The 13,044-nt window shown below is 49.7% G+C and overlaps 2 protein-coding genes across 2 annotated transcripts; one reads left to right on the top strand and one right to left on the bottom strand.

The window, feature by feature from the left end:
- Window positions 1-2,837: 2,837 nt before the first annotated feature.
- On the top strand, window positions 2,838-4,311 carry EMWEY_00023490 (hypothetical protein; the record flags this gene model as incomplete). The annotated part of the gene is made up of 3 exons (XM_013480809.1): window positions 2,838-2,914; window positions 3,090-3,554; window positions 3,765-4,311. The coding sequence occupies 3 exons, from the start codon at window positions 2,838-2,840 to the stop codon at window positions 4,309-4,311; spliced, it is 1,089 nt and encodes a 362-aa protein (XP_013336263.1).
- A 4,167-nt stretch (window positions 4,312-8,478) lies between these two features.
- EMWEY_00023480 (hypothetical protein, conserved) lies at window positions 8,479-9,945 on the bottom strand (the record flags this gene model as incomplete). Its single annotated transcript, XM_013480808.1, has 1 exon — window positions 8,479-9,945. The coding sequence occupies one exon, from the start codon at window positions 9,943-9,945 to the stop codon at window positions 8,479-8,481; it is 1,467 nt and encodes a 488-aa protein (XP_013336262.1).
- Between the last annotated feature and the right edge of the window lie 3,099 nt (window positions 9,946-13,044).

Raw genomic sequence — 13,044 nt, 5'->3', positions numbered from 1 at the left:
CTGTTTGCGCGTAACAACCCTCAGTGGAGCATGACTACAAAAGGCAACAGCACACTTGGTATAACTCGAAGGATGCAGCCAATGTGGTACAGTTTCGTTTCCAGAAACAACAATTGGTGGGAGGTGGCCCTGTAGTTGGTCAGTTGAGTCTTGCCCGCTAGCCAGGTTCTACTTGCATGCGCGCCGCAAATCAAATGGGGTCGCCAGTGACCCCCGTTTTTTCCATCGACGCTTACGGTTCCCAGCAAATTGGGGGAGCCAAGTGCGCGGCAGCGTAGGGCATACCGATTATTCTTAGTTTTTTGTGATGGGAGATGTATTGTTCTGGATGGCTAACAATGCCAGGGAACCTCCTAATAACAATATCACTGCCGTTTATTCTGGTTGTGGTTCTACCAACGGCCGAATGAACTGTCTGCATCTTGACGGTACATCTGAGGCAGCCAGGCCATGAACATTCATGTAGGAACAAAGAATCCCAGTCAGGTACTAGGTGGCCTATACCTGTTTGCTTACGTTTGAGCACTACCTGCAGAAAAAGCGAAGAAATATATTCACGAGATGTTCTCACGACGCACGATGCTCTTTGCTTGGTACCTCTAAGGTTAACTGTAATTTGCCCAATACCCTCCTAAATTTTGTCAAACAGCTTAGGCGATTGACGGCATGCGTCCCTTTCGCCAAACCTACTAGGGAGACACATAAGATCTCACCAGTGTACAGCGTGACTGTGAAACTCTGCGAAGAGCCTGTGAGTAAGGCAGGCACGCTACCGCAGGCTTGTATCCCTGGGATCCGCTCTCTAAATGCCTCCACAACCAGAGACTTATCTACATCATAGATCTTGGTTACACTCTCAGGACGCATGGGGATCTGCAGAAAAAATTCCCGATTAGTGTCAGCATCTTTAACATTCAACAATAAACCCCACTTCAGAGGTGCCACTACTGTCGTGACCCGCAGCACGTGGGGCAAACTTCTGCTTTCATCCTCTAGCGTCAACGGCCGTACACATCGTATAACCAGGTTCATCTGAACACAGGTGTTAACAGCTTTGCTCCATAGAACCTCACAAACAACACCCTGGGGAGTCTCAGCAGATTCGGCAAGTGCATCGGCCTTGTAGAATTCAACTGGTACGATGTTGTGTGGAACGGAGTGGAGGATAATCTTAACGCGTGTATAGGCTAGCTGATGAAGGCCAAATAAGGGCTTAGTAGTGAATGAGTATGCACCAGATGGGGACTGGGACGATATTGCATGTTGTGGTGTATTCCGGCGGGAACTGCAGCACGGTGCTTTGTGGCCTGTATAGAAGGGTGGCACCTGCGTTCACTCCCCATCTTCATCCCCTTGGGCTGCTATGATTATGAGGCTGGGGGACTTGGAAGACTTTTAGTTGGCGGGGTATCAGCTGTTTTTCTGGAGTTCTTGCATTAAGCTAGTAAGGCAATTGTAGCCCACTACGGTCCTCCGCCAAGCTCGAGCCTCGGTACACTTTAGCTCTATTTCGTTTTCCAGGGAAGCTACCGTCTGTGAACCTCACCACCACCTCTGGGCCGCCTGCTTCACAGCATCGATCAGAGGAAGGTGCGGTTGGGGAGCTGCATTGCCCCTTCTGGATATAATGTTCCATCTACAGATGCCCTTCCTTGGATTTCTCAGTACCATCAGAGCCTATTTTCTTGACGACGTATCATTGATCCTACATTACAGCACCTGCCGAAAGCCTTCCATTGGTCAGACGTGCTGCGGTACAACAGTAAAACAGGGCCCTTGCTTAGATACAGCCATCACGACGTGTCTATCCTTGTGATAACGGATATGCGAATAGCAACTGTAATTCTGCTGATGTTTCTTGTAGGCGAAACTACGATCCTAATGGGGCACGAAGCTTCATCACTGCCACCGGATCAAGACGACCGTCATACCTTGATGGCTGGCAAAATGTGAGGCAGTCTTCATTAATTGCATTGCTGAAAGACTATTCTCCGTTGGATGAGGGAACTGTGCTTGCTTCAAGTCGGCTCTTCAACCATCTGGTCGTCTTGCCACCAGAGATCAGATCAATCTCAATTCTGCAAGATGAGTAAACGGCTGAGATAGGAGAATGATTTTGGGAATACACACATTCGGCCATACACTTGCCTATACACGGCCGACCTGCTCTAGGGTTGAGGTTCGCTGCCTGCACCTGCAGCGTGTGATGCAGGCAGTGCTTCCAAGTGTAGCGAGGGCCTTGTATCTTAACCGAGAACTATCGCGAGGTGAAACCGAGTCGTTGTTCTGTTGAGAGTTCCTCATATGCAGCTGGCATCCTTCCCCAGGTTGCAGGCGTCCTAATGCCAGCGACTCAAGAGCTTATAGCTGCGGGAGATGAGGCATTCTGCTATGGGTTCCTACGGATCTTGATACACTTAGGTGCAAAACAGCCCCATAAACAAGCACAATCCTACTTCGTTGGCCGTTATGTGCAAACACTGTAGGCACTTGCTGAAAGCTTTTGCGTACATACCGTTCGTCAAATGGGACCGTGTAGGGGTTCGTGTGTTCATTTCCCAGACACTTCCCAACAACTCACGACGCTACAAGGATTACAAATTCGCGTGGTATGCGGCTCGACCGGATTTCCAGGAAGCAAGCATTAACTATTCTACACTAACTCTACATTACAAGCACTACCAGCACTAATCACTGGATAAAATGTGAGGATGAAACAGGGTGGCTGCGGAGTAAGGCGGCTATGGTCATTACAGCTCATCCGTAACACGCGGCTTGGGATGCATGCTCCCGTCCGCAGCCCTCGTCCAGAAGTAAAAATATGATCTGTCCCCACAATGCCTCATATTCCTTTTTCTGTGAACTTTGCCAATTTATTCTTCACGGTGTCCTATGTCGCCAAATGTGGAGGAGGGTGACGAAGGTACCGTTGAGAAGACGGTTTCGGCGGATCCCGATCCCAACAAAGATTAACCCCCTTATATGCTGGATGTGCGAGAAGCTGCCGGCAGTTTATTGCTAAGACAAGTTAGCATACAGCTTTGGATTTTGCTGGTTGCGGGCTTAGTGTTTCTCGTTGTTGCGCATAGAGGCCTCCGTTCTCGTGCCGTACCGAGTCGCATCAGTGATGCCGTAGGGAAGAAAGCCCAAGAGCATGATGATTGGGGACTAGACACACTTGAACACTTCGAACAAGTGCTTCCAACGTCGCTAGAAAAGGGCAAGAGGCTACTAGCCGCGTTGGCCTCTGGGCTCTCCGGCGGTCCCGAAGAAGACGCAGCTGAGCCTTTCCAGCTTGCACTTGCTCGGGCTCTTCCGAACGGCTCGAGCGACTCCTTGGTTGGAATGACAATTTCCCTACGGAATTCGAGACCATTAAGCAGGAGCGCTACAGAGGGGTCTTTGCCTCAACAGAATCTGCTCGTTACCAGGATATTGGGTTATCACCGCTGGAATTTGCTGGTGAATGCAGAAGACGTTGAGACTAGAGAACAGTTTTCCGTTAGTATCCCCATCATGCGTAATAGCGATTTCGAGGGCTCCGACGAGGATGGGTAAGTGAAGCTGGCGGTTGAGCAGGAGAAGAAGACAATCCTGCAAGCGTGCGGCAGCATTCCAGCGAAATCGGCGGCCTCACAGAAGGGCATAGCAGTCTCGTACTACGTAGGCAAAATGCTAGGTTTGGATAATATTCATTCGGAAGGGGTTTTCAAGATATTTAATAGTGCAGCAGTGATGGAAAAGGTTGTGGGAGACCTTAGCAGTCTGATATCCATTGCAAGGGGAATGGAGCAGAACGTGCGGGACTATATCGCTTATCGTTTGTTGCAGATAGTGCTGAAAGTCGAGCTTTCAGGAGTTGGTCATATGCAGCTTGCTTGGAATTCCATCTTCCTTCGTGAAGACGGCTCTTTCCTGGTGGGAAATTTCTGCAGCGCGGGAAATTTCTGCAGCGCTGCTCCCTTTGGAGAGGAGAAAAACCAACAAATCGGCATGCTGCAATTGACGATAGAACCTAGTCTTATGACCTGCTTTGCTGACGACGATAAACTTGTGCCTGATGCTGAGGTAAACTTGTGGGGCCTCGGGGTTCTCCTCTTTCATCTCTACACGGGATATGAACACCCCTACTGCGAGCTGCAAGGGCCGAACTGGTGGGATGAACCAGATAGTTTTGCAAGGCAGTTGTTGGAGAGCGGGATACGTTCTGACTTCCTAGTACCGCAGTTGAAACGATCAGACGCCCCTTCGAGGTGGAAAGCCCTTATTTTTTTTTGCGCCTGCTGGAGCCACACAGTGAAAACAGGATAACTGGCGACGAAGTTGTGCGCGAATTTCCTGACCTTGTCGACCCCCAGTCTGCCCTAAATGATTAATTCAACGGGCGCAGGTTCCAGAGAGCTTGCGCCCACATCCCCACCACAAGTAGAACCAGGGTTGCTGGGAGGGGAGAGGAGTTATAGCGATGATTGGGGGAGGTCATTGTGGCGGTAAAGCAGCCAGTGCTGCAGGCTTGCGGCAGCATCTCGTTGAGTCTGCAGCTTTCGGAGGGGACATAGCAGTCGCACTGTACACTTGTCAAATATCAGGTCTCAATGATATAAATTGGGTAGTTGATCTTGCCACTCACTGCACTGCAGCATTGATGGACGAGGTTGTGGTGGACTTGTCTTGGATGCGGGTAAAGGGGAATCGAGCAAAAGAGCGAGGCTACATCGCTTTCCGTTTGTTTCGGATAGTGCTGGAAGTCTAACCCCCAGGAATCGCCCATCTGCAGCCCAGTTTTGAGCCCCTTTCCCTCCATGACGCCGGCTTTTCCATATTGGGGGGCCTTGGCACGGGCATTTTGTTTGGGGAGAAGAAAAACGGCATGAAGACAGTCTGTTATTGTACCGAGAACCGTGTGCTCTCTGACACTTCAGTACAACGTAGTTTCCTGTCGGGAGGTAAAGCAAGGATGTAGAGCGTCGGGAATCTTCTCTTTCAGCTTCGCAAGGGAAGCGATTACTGCCGACAACAGCAAGCGGAAGTGAGAGCAGGTGCTGAGAGAAGGGATTCGTTCTGAAGTTCTGAGATCGCATCTGGAAGCGTTGGAAGCCGGAAGGTGTTGAGCAGAAGATATTCTTCGCCTGCTGGCCCGCGGCATTCGTGGTTTCCAAATTCTCAAATTTCGCCGACCGCTTCAACAATCCTGCTTAGTCAGTTATGCAACGTGTGCTGAGCTGCAACAGCTGCCATTGGCAGGATATTTGGTAAGGCCATGGGTTTTTGTTGGCCAGCGTACACTTGGCGGTGTGCCGATTAGCCATGAACTAGTGCAGCGTTCACCGCAGCGCGCTCACAATTACGAAGGATGGTAATTGCTTGACAATAGGCACGCATTGGCGTGCGCACACAAGGTGCAAAAGCATGCACTGTGAGTGTTTGCGGCAAGCTTGAGTTTGCCGTCCTCTGCATTTGATTGCTACACTCGGCAAGCAGCAGGTGGAGTTTTCCGAGTCATTTCCAGTTTTGCAACGTTAGGTAACGTCCGTTCCCTTAGGTCCCTTAGAGGACGACGGTTTTTTTTTGAGGTATTCCGAAGTTCGGAGTTTCTGAAAAATGCCCCAGACGTCTAGATCAGTTCAGTGATGCTGCCTGGAAAGCTGTTAGTGCAGGCTAGAATATTGCAGTTTCTGAGCGCGAGCTTCTTCCACTGTGCAGAGTCTGTAGGTTAGTGCGCATCACAAACACGCCATCGTTATCTGTATCCTTGACGTCCGCCACTATGGCTCAATAACCTCTGCCTAGTACTTTTATGTGAACGAGGTGGGACAGGTGCCCAGCCTTCTACATCCAGTGCAGGGGCTCCACGTTTGTCAAGAGCATACTAAATCCAATCAAGGACTCCGATATAGGAGCCCTTCGATAATATTCTGGCGATAGTGGACAGTGCGTAAGACTCTCCCGCAGATACTGAGTATTCTCTCACAGTGCCTTGTGCAAGGAAGGCTGCAATTTCCTCTTTACATCGCTTCGCGTCTGGAGGCGGCGTTATCTCAAATTGAGCAAGCGTTGGCGAACCCCACATGCCATAAACAGGTAGTTGGTGTTCAGGACGCGAAGGAGGTACGGTTCCTACTAAAGATGAAGCCGACGTGATCTCACGTTCTCCCGTGTCTGCCTGGGCTTGGGTTGCTCGCTCTTGCTGCTCACGCTCCGTTCTAGAACTCGGGTGCATGACTGAAGAAGTGGCGCAAATATTAGCTCCACGACAGTCTTCACTGTAATTGTACAAACGCAGTCGGCCGGATGCAGTCTCTGGCACTATGGACGTGAGAGTCAACAACCGAGCCCCTGCCAACAAGAAAGAGTACTGATATCGTCCCCATGTTCTTCCATGGTTCGTCCCTGTATTAACTGTAGTCTAGTATGCATTGTTTTGAACAGGGGCATATGCTTAAATGGATTTATCCATACTGCAGGGGTGAGCAATCCACTGGTGCTCCTCGCCGTGGCGACGTTCCCACATCATCATAGTTCGGAGTGTATCACAGCAAAACTACAGATGACCTGAAGTAAGTAAGTCACTTTGCATGTAGAGCATTTGCTACCACCAAAGAAACGGAAAAAACATGCAATTCTTCAATATTAATACAAACACTCCCGGCAGATCCGCTGTGTAGACTCGCTCGCTGTGCAGGAATGACCCTGATCAGCCTTAAGCGCAGCAAGAATCTGAAGGCGAATGAATAACGTGATACATAATGCTTTGAAAGCAAGCAATGAATGGAGCACTGCAAACACAAGCCAACTAAGCATGGCTTTGTTAAAAGACAACCCGTAGTACAATTCTCTGAAGCCTGCTGTCGATTCTGCGTTATCGTGTGAGGAATGTAGCACAACTGGGGTCTAAGGCCATTCCAGTCCACAAATCCCATTCAACGAATATGAATTTCATAATAAAAACCGTTCCGCCTAGTGAATTCCTCTACCTAAGCCGAGGGAGTTATTTGCTGCAATCCCTCACCACTGGACTCCTGTACGCACGGTGACCGTCTGCCGTGGCTACGTATGACTCCCTAATAGGCATGAGGCCTCTATAGTGCTAGATCTACATATTGAGTATCAAAATACATTAGTTCTCTGTTATTCCCAAGGAAAATCCCTAAATTACGGAGCTTCCGAAGGAAGGATCGATCCATATCGCCTTCCTGCATCAGTGTCTGCTTTTCCGCGCCAGGTGCGGGTTACACCCTGCCGCTCATTCTGGCACCGGGTGCTACGGTCGGACCGCAGCTGGGTCTGGCCTCTTTTGGATAAACTCTGCTCCCGAGAGTACCAATTTCCTCTAATTATTAAGATATTTATCTCTAATTGATCTTACGTTACTTTACATGGCCTAACTATGTTCTGTCCTTCTGCGCGCCTGCGCACATAGCCCGGCGGCTGGTTGCTGCTGCTCAGCACCCGGCCTCTAATATGCTACACCTCTAATATGCTCCGAAACCTACTAATATTACTGAATTCTATCTATAGTTGAACCTAGGTAACCTCAGACCTCGAATATCCCACTGTGCCCACTCTCCATCTTACTCGTAGGCTACCGCAACCGTGGACAATGTAGTGCCTGTGCACTACAACTCCTGTGGGATGTTTTCCGCAAACACATTACTTGATCTCCTGAGAGGAGCAATTCCACCCTTGCATATACACACTGGGAATATCCAAGTGTCTATGCAACAAACGAAGGAATAAACTAAAATAATCAAAGGCAAGTCCAACGAGGTCACTCGGGCACTGCTCTTCAGTGCCGAAGATATCCTGGTTCTCATCCGGGTGCATCAGGGCACCCATGAACACAAAAACACAAGTGCAAACCATCCACCTCCTGCCTCATTACTCTTCTCAGGGGTGAAACTAGAGTTAAACCAACTTAACCTGTGCGGAGTTTCCGTTGGGGTCCTCCACTCCGCTCCGGTGACCCCTGATCCCTCCCCTACAAAAAACCCCATGAATGTAAAGTCCATACATCTTACAGTATCATGAAAAAGTTGCAACACTCATGCACATAACCAGGTAAAGCCATATGTTTGCACTTCTCAAGAGCAGCTTGAAGCTACCTGCGCTAAGCGTCTTCGCCTGGAAATATACGATACTGACTAGGTGGCATTTGGTCTCCATATCCAGCCGTTTGCATGACAACCCTCAGTGGGGCTTGACTACGACAAGCAACACCACACTTTGTGTAACTCGAAGGATGCCCGCCCGTGGGGTGCACTTTTGTTTCCACAATCAACAAGTGGTGGTAGGTGGCCTTGCTGTTGGTCAGTTGAGTCTTGCCCGCTAGCCAAGTTGTACTTGTCTGCGCGTGTCAAAGAAGTTGGGGTCTCCAATGGCTCCTGGGTTTTCCTACGGCTGTTACGGTTACGTACTTCCCATAAAATGGGGAAGCCACGTGCGCGGCTGCATGGAATGGGATTTGGGGGTGTCCGGGATTCATTGATATATAAGGTTAAGAAGGTCAGGGAACTCCTTAGTAACCTCAAAGCCGTTTATTCTGTTTGCGCTACGTGGTTCTAACAACCGCAAAATGAGTTGTGCCCATCTTGACGGTACACCTGCGGCAGCCAGCTCATGAACCAGGACATGAGAGCGTACATCTCTTGACAGCAGCCCTTCCGCTAGATGCACTGCTGCATTTCGTCGGGACGTTCCCTCTGCTATCCCATATGGATTGTCCTTGCCTGTGTACAACTGGAAAAGCAAGACTCCAAGAGACCACAAGTTGGTTCCATGTGTAGGAGATATGCCAATATCGTCGCCCGCCAGCAAGATGCCAGGTTCCAGCTGGTCAGAAAGATTTGACAATTCGCTGGTGACTGGCCTTCCGAAGGGAGCGCTGCTGCCAAAGTTTCCCAACAGGAACGCACCGTCTTGACGTAGAAACAAAGAGTCCCAGTCAAGTGCTAGGTGGCCGATGCCTGCCTGCTCAAGTTTGAGCACTATGTGCAGCAGACGCGCAGCAATATAATCCCGAGCTTTTCTTACTACAGACGGTGCTCTTACCTTGAGATCTCTAAGGTTACCCTGTACTTTGTCCAGTAGCTTTGGGCGATTGAAGACATACATTCCTTTTGCGAAACATACTCCGGAGACACCTGCGATCTCACCGGTGTATAATGAGACGGCGAAACCCTTCAGTGAGCCTGTGAGTTCGGCAGGCAAGCTACCACAGGCTTGTATCTCTGCGCTGCGCTCTCTATTAAATGCCTCCCGAGCTTTTCCCAGAAACTCATCTACACCGCATATCTTGCTTATATCTTCACGAAGCATGGGGATCTGCAGAGAAAATTCCCGGTTTGTGTCAGCATCTTTAACATGTAACAATAAACCCCACTTCAGAGCTGCCGCTACCGTTGTGACCTGCAGTACGTGGGGCAGATGCCAGACTTCATCCTCCAGCTTTAAGGGCCGTGCATTTCGCAACACCAGGTTCATCCCAGGAAAGGTCTTAACAGCTTTGTCCCATAGAGCCTCACAAACAACGTGCTGGGAAGTTTCAACAGATTGGGCAAATACATCGGACGCGTAAAACTCGGCTGCCCAGGCAGCAAGCGCACTTTTGCCCTCCTGCAGGTGAGAATTAAGGGTGCTCTCGAAGACTTCAAGTGGAGGCAATCCCCAACCATCATAATGTGTTTCATACATTCTGCTCGACAATAAAGAGGCCGAAGAAGCATAATGCTTGGCTTTAACAACCGAATGAGTATGCAGCTTGTCGAATTCCCCAGCAGGCAGGTCATCCGTCCCTGTCGGCTTTGGTGGCCGCTTCACCTCCTTAGCAAATGGCAGGAAGGAAGAAGTGGTGTAGCTAGTTCTAGTGACAGTTTCACCTTCGGCACCAACAAAATCTACCGAATCTTCAGGATATACCATATCCACAGGGTCTACTCGAGGAGCCATGCTCTTACGGACCACGAAGAACACGATCAACGAAGCCACAACCAATGTCAAGGGGGCCAAGCTAATTCTTCCAAGAGGATAACTGGAGGACGCCCTCCGTGAACCCACCATCAAATGCTTGGTAGCGAGGTCAGGGTCAGACGTAACTCCTGTGCTTGTCCCTCTAGACTGAAGATGTCTTCCCATCTTTGGCCATAGATGAACGCGAAAAAACAAGACTAGCAAAGAGATAAAAGCTTCTGCACACATCCACGGCATTTAGTTCACACAGAAGAAGAAGTATACAGTGGGGAGTCTCGATATCTCTATCGCCGCTCGCTGAGTCCATCGGGCTTATGGGAAAGCAAGACAGCGTACAGTCCGTACCAACTCTAGTGCAAAACCAAACGTTAAGATGGATTTCACTCGATTAGACGGATCTATATTATTTCATAAATACCTCGTATTTCTTGAGAGATGGGTATTTCGTGGAACCAATTGGAAATTAGTGTAGCAGACGCCAGCACCATTGGTGTTACGCTCAGTAGTATGCCTAGCATGTGCCAGTTTCTCGTCTTTAGAAGCAGTATTTCCATGGCATTGGAAGTGTTCTTTTGTCAATGAATCCTTTTTACTACTTGTTGGGCAGCAATGGTGAACCATTTCCAGTTCTTGAGGCGCGCGTCGCTGGAAGACGGCGTTGCTGTTTCAGTAAATTCAGTGCTCTCCGTGCATATGTTCCACTTCGGCACTGCGAATTTTTATCGTACTGCCACCTTTGTGTCCTACATTACATTAGATCGTTCGCAGGGCGCAAATTTTATATTTCAGTATGGTTACAGTGTATCCCGTGCTGCGTAAAACGTTACGTTGGTGTGTGGGGAGGGCGTTGGGATGATATTCTATTTTTTGGTGCCTTCCAGTGGGAATTGCAGCGCAATGCCTTGCAGCGTGTAGAAGGGCGCCCCCTGCTTCCCTTGGGCTGCTGTGATTAGGACGCCTGGGGACTTGGGAGCCTGTGGGCTTGGGGGTTGCCAGGTGTTTTCGTGGACTTCTTGCACTAAGCCCATGAGGCAGTTGCAGCTCACAACCGTCCTCCGCTAAGCTCGAACCGTGGTACACTTTAGCACCGTTGTGTTCACCGGTGAAGCTGCCGGCTATGAACATCACCACCGCACCACCAGCCACAGCCGGGCTGCCTTCTGCACAGAATACATCAGTTGAGTGGATGAAAATGTCTTACATTGTTTCGCAGAGGCGTTGACGAAACATCCGCCATTCTCGCGCGTAATGATGATCAACCAGGGTATGCCTTACACAGCATCGACCAGTAGAGGGAACGAAAACGTCTTAACATACTTTTGTAAAGGCTTTGACGAGGCATCTGCACTTCACGCGCATAAGTGAGATGAGGTAGGGTATTCTTGGATAGGAGACAAAGCTGCTCCAACAGCTGCCATGCAGAATTTCACGAAGGCCACTATCCACCTGCCACCCAGCTAAAAGTATCTTTACGAAAACTGCTCATGGTGAACTCCCCGTGCTCGTTGACCGTCTCGGTACGGAAGGTGACCCACTCCAGGGCAGTGAAGGGTTACTGCACTTCTCTGGGTGTGTACCTTCATCTCCAGAATGTATCAGATGCGTTGCATTTTGTGTTGGAAACCCCTTTGTTAAAAGGGGAAGTGTGGCATTTGTTGTTTTACCTGCACAAGGACACAACTCTTCCACCTGATTGTTGCTCGGGGAAGCATGCCGTGGACGAGTTGCGGGGCATCAAAAAAATCTGAACCACTCATCAAACTTGTGGAGTCTTGGGGCTCTTCTCTTTCAGCTGTACACGGGAGTTCAGCAACCCTACGGCGAGGAAGGGTGAGATGACACCCTTGCAAAGCGTCTGTTGGATTCCACCATAGGTTCTGAAGTTCTCATCCAGCATTTGGAACGACCGAAAGTGCCACGGAGATGGAAGGACCTTATGTTGCGTCTGCTGGAGCCGAAAGGTGTTGACAGGACAACTGGCTTCCGAATTGTGCGCGAATTCGCTGACCTCATCGAACCCCAATTTATCGCGAATGATTCAGTAGGCACACCTTCCACCGAGTCTACATCAACATCTCCAACAGAGGTGCGCGAGTTTGCCGACCTCAACAAAAGCCCATCTACCGCAAATGATTCAGCAGGCACAGCTTCCAGCGAGCCTGCATCAACATCCCCACCACAAGGGGGACCAGGCGTGCTTGAGAGCTGAAGGAGCCAATCATGCGGGCATGCGGCAGCACCCTTCTGAGTTTGCAGGTTCCGAAAGGTACACAGCATTCCCATTTGACAGTTGTCAAATATCAGGTCTTAATGATACAAATTCGGTAGGGGATCTCGCAACCTGTTGTACTGCAGCACTGAGATCAAGGGCTGTGGAAGACTTTGTCTTGGATAGGGATGAAGTCGAGCGAAGACCGCGAGATCACACCGCTTCCAGGGTTTGTTGGGTTGTTGTTGCGGATAGTGGTGGAAGTCGAGCTTCCAGGAGTTGGCTATCTGCATCCCATTTGTGATGACGGCCTTTACATTGTTGGGAGGTTAGGCACGGGCGCTTTGTTTGGTAAGGAGGAAAACGGCTTGAAGGGCACTGTCATTGTACGAAGTGCTGTGTGCTCTGTGACACTTTGATAAAACGTAGTTTCTTGTTTGAAGGTACAGCAAGAATGTAGAGCATCAGGAATCTTCCCTTTCAGCTTCACACAGGAAATGATTACTGGCCACAACAGCAAGCGGAAATGAGAGCAGGCGCTGAAAGAATGGTTCGTTCTGAGGTTCTGAGGTCGCAGCTGGAAACATTGAAAGGCGGAAGGCGTTGAGCAGAAGCTATTCTTCGCCTGCTGGCCTGCGTCATTGGGGGGTTCAAAATTCTCAAATTTCGCCGACATGCTCAACATTCCTGCATAGTCAGTTGTGAACAGTTGGCTGAGCAGCAACAGCTGTCACGGGCAGGGTATTTGGTAAGGCCATGGATTTTTGTTGGCCAGCGTACACCTGGCGGTGTGCCGATCAGCCATGAACTCGCGCAGCGTCCACCGCAGCGCGCTCACAATTACGAAGGATGGTAAATGCTTGACAATA

The sequence above is a fragment of the Eimeria maxima genome, genomic scaffold (assembly GCF_000499605.1).
Source record: "Eimeria maxima Weybridge genomic scaffold, Emw_scaff237, whole genome shotgun sequence".
In the NCBI taxonomy this organism is placed as follows: Eukaryota; Apicomplexa; class Conoidasida; order Eucoccidiorida; family Eimeriidae; genus Eimeria; species Eimeria maxima.
The sequence above is the reverse complement of the archived record's forward strand: the minus strand, read 5'-3'. Positions and strand labels throughout refer to the sequence as shown.